This window comes from Cherax quadricarinatus, chromosome 7 (genome assembly GCF_038502225.1).
Source record: "Cherax quadricarinatus isolate ZL_2023a chromosome 7, ASM3850222v1, whole genome shotgun sequence".
NCBI classification, from domain to species: domain Eukaryota; kingdom Metazoa; phylum Arthropoda; class Malacostraca; order Decapoda; family Parastacidae; genus Cherax; species Cherax quadricarinatus.
Genome location: NC_091298.1, coordinates 9,237,563 through 9,244,213, shown reverse-complemented (window position 1 = coordinate 9,244,213; position 6,651 = coordinate 9,237,563). Strand labels below are relative to the sequence as shown.

The window sequence follows — 6,651 nt, the reverse complement described above, 5'->3', positions numbered from 1 at the left end:
GCGCATATATAGTCGTATATACTGACGCTTCACTGGGGAATATTGCACTTCACTATCACTACTGGAACTAGTTTGAAGAGCTTGTAGTTCATATTCACTATCATTATCATCACCCATGCTCTCATCTGAGTCTGGGATTTGGGAAAATAGAAGTTTCCTCTTGGGTTCTGGAACAACTGAACGTGAACACGAGGGCCCAGCACCAGAGGTGGAAGGCTGAGGGTCGTCTGGGTTTTCTTCACTATTACCGATATTATGGTCATTAGTTTCGGTCAAAACCTCACTAAAACCACGAAACTCATCTTCACTGGCACTTCCATCACTATTAGAACTGTCACTGGGGAACAAAAGTGTCCCAATTCGCCGAGGAGTGAGGAGCTTCTTACCGCGAGGCATGGTGGACATTGTTTACTAAGAGGGCATTCCCACAATGCACCACTGGGTCCCAGATTTTTTTTCTACCGCGCACACTGACCACGCAGACCCATTCTCTCACACCTAGGCCTATCAGCCTTTTCGCGCGAGATTTGAGGCCGCTAGAATTTATGCGTACTAGTACGTCAAAAACCCCTACGCGTAAGACGTACTAGTACGACGAAAACCCTCAAAGGGTTAAGAAGGCACTGGACAGTCAGTGCCTGACCAGCCAGTGGTTTGTACATTGGGTTAGGTACTGCCAGCAGTAACAGCCTGGTTGATCAGGCCCTGATCCACTATAAGGCCTTGTCACAGTGGGCCGTGGGGGCGTTGGCCCCCTGAAACTCTCTCCAGGTATCTTGACTAGAACAATTTATTAATTTTGGTCTAGGTACCAATTTGCCAATTTTATTGAATTGGCAAAGTTAATTTAGATTCATCCCTCTGCTGTCCTTTTCTCATAGCTCCTAGTAGGTATGCAAATTGGCATTTCCTAAATTATTATAATCATAACTAAGAGCTAAACCCACAAGGGTCATACAGTGCTTCATTGTTTCCTAAAAAAAATTTATTTTCCCTTATTAGGGTTGTAGACAATTTTACAGAGAATGTAATAAAAAAAGTATATTAAAAACTTGTGTTTTAATGGTGCTTTTAAGTTTAGGAGCCCTTATATCTTATTTTCTTAAGGGTTTTATTCCAGAGCTAGAACATATTCAGGCACAGTGTTTTTGTCCTCCACAAATTTCCTTACTTGATTGGCTTCGGATTTTCAACTGCGATGAACTATAACTGGGGAAAGCTTCACGTATTTATTAGCATGTGCAGCTGCCTGAGCACCTGTTAAGGCATTGTGGTTAGAAATGACATTTTATTATGGAGATTAACTGAAAGGTCAAACAAGTGAGCTACTGAAGTGTAATACCTTTCCCTTTTCAAGAAAATGTTCTGCTTATGTAACTATGCCAAGTGAAATGGTAAACTGTTAACTGAAGTACAACTAATAATGAGTGGGTATTGTGGCATGCAAAGAATAAACAAACACTGAAGGCAAAATTTAATTAGATGTTTTACAACCTAGGCCATTTTCAAACAAAAAAAGCGACTCCAAAAGAAAATATATTTTTTGTTTTGGGGTTATTAATTGTAGAGGGAAGCAGTAATCAACCCATTATTTCACATATTTTAGTTGCCTACCATTACCCAACTTTCCCAAGGGGTGTTATGATATATTACAGTACATACATGAAAGGGGGTAAAGCAGCAGCAATAGATGGGATTCAGACAAAGATGTTAAAGGCAGATGGGGATATAGTTTTGAAGAGGCCAATTCATTTGATCAATATGTGCATGAAGGGGAAAAAAAAAAAAGGTACCTAGGGATGGGCAGAGAACATGCATAGTTCCTTCATATGAGGGAAGTGGATATAAGGGAACCTGTAAGAATTATAGGGAAAGAAGCCTCTTGAGTATACCAGGAAGTGTATGGTAGTTATTTAATGAGGCAATTATACACAAGAAAAAGGGTAGGATTGTAGAGGAACAAGAAGGTTTAGGGAAGGGTAGGTGATATGCAGACCAAGTGTTTACAATGAAGTACATAAGTGAACAACTTGGAAATGGACTTGTTGGTAGATGATTCCATCAGAGAAGGGGTGAACCATAGAACTGATGAAAGGAAAAAAGGTTTATGGTGCATTGAGGCATTGTGTAGACAAAAAACTTTATTCATGGAGACGAAAATGGGTATGTATCAAAGTATGGTGGTACTAACACTGTTGTAAGGGTTTGAAGCATAGGCTTTGAATGTTCCAGCAAGGAGGAGACTGGAGGCAGTAGAGATGTTGTGTCTGAGGGCAATGTGTGGTGTGAACACTATGCAGAGATTGGAGATTAGGAAGCATGGATTTACCAAACGCATTATTCAAAAGACTGAGGAAGGGTTGTTGAGGTGGTTTAAACATTTGGAAAGGGTGAATAAAAATTAAGATAAGGAGGGCATATCAATCTGGGGTCAAGGTAAGGAAGGGTAAGCAGTTGTCCTAATAAAGACTGGAGAGAGAGGGTAAAGGAGGTTTTGAGTGCTAGGGGTGTCAGACATCAGAAAGGATTGTGAGAGCATGTTTGGAGTGAAAGTAAATGGTTTTTATGATTTAATGTGCTGTTGGAGTGTGAGCAAGGTAACATTTATGAAGGGATTCACGGAAGCCAGTTAGCCGAACTTGAGTCCTAGAGGTAGGAAGTACAATGTCAGTATTCAGAAGCAGTGGTGGGGAATGTTGCAGTTTTGTGTCATCTGAACTGTAATGTCAGTGTGCGTCTGACAAGACAGTGACTCAATGAGTGACACTGAAAATATTTTCCTCTTTGTTGGGTCACCCTACCTTGGTGAGAGATGCCTGGAGTGTTAAAAAACAAACAATATAAATAAGTTAAAAAATATGCTTGCAAAGAATTTTATTACAAAATGTATTATGATACTGAATGTCAAAAAAAAGGTATAAACCATCACTAATATTCTATTACATCTCTGTTAACAAGACTTAACTTTATACACCTTATATGTATATCTAACTTCATCCCTAACATTGATACAATACATCCTTAAATGCTATTGCAGAAATGGTTTTTTGGTGGCCAGAGTATTCACGCTTAATTTCTCCAGTTTCTACGGACCATAATCTTGCAGTGTTATCAGATGAGCCTGTGAAAAAAAAAAAAAAAAAAAAAAAAAAAAAAAAAAAAAAAAAGTTTTATAGAGAAAGTAAACAACTTTAATTACTATCAACCAAGAAATTCCAATACACAATCAACGAATATCCCATTATCCATTAAAAGGTAATATTATAGAAGGGATATACTGTGTGAGCATGTTAAGAGAGGAGCGAGTGGAGGCGAGTGGTTTTTCAAGACTTGACGTACTGCCGAGTGTGGGAAAGGTAACATTTATGAAGGGATTCAGGGAAACTAGTTAGCTAGACTTGAGTTCTGGAGGTGGAAAGTACAGTGCCTGTACTCTAAAAGAGGGGGTGGGGATATCTGCAATTTTGAACTGTAGTATTGACACCCTTCTGGCAAGACAGTGATTGAGTGAGTGATGGTGAAAGTGTTTCTTCTTTGGGTCACCCTACCCTGGTGAGAAACGGCTGGTATATTAACAAAAAAATTATAATAATTAAGTTAAGAAAGCTACCTACCTGTTATAACATGCTGTGAATCAGCAGAAAAAGCAACATCCCACACCCATCTTTGACTACTATCACTCAGCTCTGTCATCTGTGAAAAATCTGCAGTTTTCCATATACGAGCAGTGTGATCTGCTGAAGTTGTGACCATCATACTGCAAAAAAAAAAAAAAAAAAATTTAGTGTTCCACATCTCAGTCTATCGTTTTTTTCCTTTAAACATGGTGTCCCAATTTCACCCATTTTGCTGGAATGGTGAAAGAAAATTCTTTCCAAAAGTTTAAATTCTGAATACAATTCAGTACTATTTAGAAGTTTCTGAATAAGAAAAAAAAAAATCATGCAAAATGAGAAATTTTTACAATTCAGAATTTTTCTGTATAAGAAAGAATTCTTTCAGAAAAAGTAAATTCAAAATGATCTCTGATATTCAGACTAAGAATAAAACTATAAAGTTGAGCATTTTGTTTCAGTAGAGGAAAATCGTGTCTAAGTTTTTGGATACTCCCAAGTATACATTACTTTTCTGATTGATTTTATTACTAAAAAACATCACAACACTCCCTACAAATTTGAAATCTGGGGTACCTGAGACTGATTTTGATTATTCTTGGCTTTTACCGAGGAATCCCCTGTGAATAATTTCTAAAATTCACCTAAATTTCTCTTTAAGATACCCTTCCTTACAACTGTAAATATGAATGCAATTAGAACAATATACTGTAGTATTTAGAGAAGAACTTCAATAAAACACAAAATGAATCAAAATCTAAAAAGCATATAGACAACATTTAGTAATATAGTTCAGTATTTAACCCTTTGACTGTTTTCGACGTATAAATACGTCTTACGAGCCAATGTTTCTGACGTATATATACTCAATAATTCTAGCGGCTTCAAATCAAGCGGGAGAAAGCTGGTAGGCCCACATGTGAGAGAATGGGTCTGTGTGGTCAGTGTGCACCACATAAAAAAAATCCTGCAGCACACATTGCGTAATGAGAAAAAAAAAACTGATCGTTTTTTTGGAATAAAACGCCGACTTTGAGGTGTATTTTCGTATAGTATTTATCGTTGTATTCACGTTTTCATGGTCTTAGGTGATAAAATGGAAAACATATTACAGAAATAGAGATGATTTTCATTACTTTGACGATGAAAACGACTTTGAAACTGAGCTCAAAGTAGCGGAAATGTTCGATTTTTACCAATGTTCAGGAGTAAATAAATCACACCACACGTCCAATACACGTCAACTGAGGAGTCTAATATTCTTTTACTAGTGCACTGATATTATTTATACCATTTTTACAATAATGCAGTAGTCTGCATAACAGTAAATTTTGTATTTTTTTGTATGAATAAAAAATCAAAATAGAAAGCAATAATAATATAAGAAGGGCCTAGAGATGTGACTAATGAACAGAGCATATGTTATTTTAGTGCCACGAATGTCTACCTTGTTTATTCTGGACCCTATTTTGAAATTGACATCTTTTTTAGTTTGCGTGAAATTGGCCAAATTGCCAATTTCTGACCACCATATTGGGTAGTCCAAATTAGTAAATGGGAGGTTTCTTGTACTCAGCTGATAGATAAAATGGAGTTCTAAAGAAATAGCTATGAGTTTGGTCAACTGGAACAATGGAATTGGCTGAAAATAGGGCTCAAAGTCGGCGAAATCGCCGATACGCATATGTCGCCGAGACCACTAACTTCGCGGGAGCATAATTCCACGAGTTTTCGACCAAATTTCGAACTTTTGGTGTCATTACCATCGGGAAAAGATTCTCTATCATTTCATAAGAAAAATTAATTTTTTTTTTTTCAAAAATTGAGCGACAGAATGACAGTTTCAGAGAGGGGCCTGAAACAGTCAAAGGGTTAAGGTTTATGGACACACAAGGACCTCTACGAGAATATTCTCAAACTGGAGGGAGCCCTGTGGAGTACTGTACTTCTGTGTCTGACAAGTTGTGTACGAATGGTATTATATACCATTCGTACACTACTGTACTTCTAACAATACGTTTTCCTTTAAATATAAAAGAATAAAATCCACTTAACCCTTTCAGGGTCCGTCCCGTAGATCTACGGCTGGTCGGTGAGTGTCCAAACCGTAGATCTACGCCAAAATTCTAGCGCCGTCAAATTTAGCGCGAAAGCGCTCATAGGCCTACATATGAGAGAATGGGTCTGCGCGGTGGGTGTGCGCCATAAACAAAAAATCTAGGCGCCTGCATAGCATTGTGGGAACGCCGGCTCAGTTACCCTTGTTCACCATGTCTCGTCGCAAGTCAGCTCTCACTCCCCGGAAAATTGGGACTCTCCTCTTCCTGTCTGATAGTTCTGACACTGATGGAAGTGGAAATGAAGACGAATTCTACGGCTTTGATGAGTTAGTGACCGAAAATAATGACCAGGATATCGATAATAGTGCAGAAAACCCCGACGATCCTCGACCTTCTACCTCTGGTGTGGGCACTCGTGACTCACGGTCGGTTGTTCCTAAACGTAAGAGAAAACTAATATTTTCCCGTGGCCTGGCCTCTGACTTCAGTAATGACGATGATTCTGACGTGGATTGTGATTTTATTGCGCTCGACGATCATTCGAGTAGTGATAGTGAGGAAACATATTCACCAGTGAAGCGTCGGTATGTGCGCCGCCGCATGCGCTCGGGTAGTGTACCCTATGCTATGCCCAGGGGACGGAGTACATCCCGTAGTACATCCCGGAGTACATCCCGTGGCCCTACACCCGTTTTAGGTAGTGATAGTGAGGATGATGTGGCTACACTTGGCATGGATGGGCCACAGACATCAGTGGATGGTGTTAGTGGGGCTGGTGGTGGTAGTGGCACCGCCATGCGTGACTCGCTGTGCCACGCGGGAACCCATGCTGCTGACTCGTCAGTTCAAGGACAAAGCGGAGCGTCACCCACCAGCCCGCCACAACCACCCGTACAACCAGCCTATGATGTCCAGTATCCACCAGCAAACCGTATCTGGGATTGGCAGCAAAATCCCAATTTTGTTCCCAGCCCTCA

At 39.5% G+C, this 6,651-nt stretch overlaps 1 protein-coding gene across 2 annotated transcripts in view; it reads right to left on the bottom strand.

Moving 5' to 3' along the window:
• Window positions 1–1,462: 1,462 nt before the first annotated feature.
• Window positions 1,463–6,651, bottom strand: part of Lst8 (MTOR associated protein, LST8) — a 28,531-nt gene continuing 23,342 nt past the window's right edge. For both annotated transcript variants that reach the window (XM_053773799.2, XM_070082274.1), the window contains exons 6-7: window positions 3,615–3,757; window positions 1,463–3,121 (exon numbers count right to left, since the gene is read on the bottom strand). In XM_053773799.2, coding sequence (XP_053629774.1) covers window positions 3,000–3,121; window positions 3,615–3,757 — 265 coding nt within the window. In that variant the 3' untranslated portion in view covers window positions 1,463–2,999. The remainder of the gene's footprint in view (window positions 3,122–3,614; window positions 3,758–6,651) is intronic.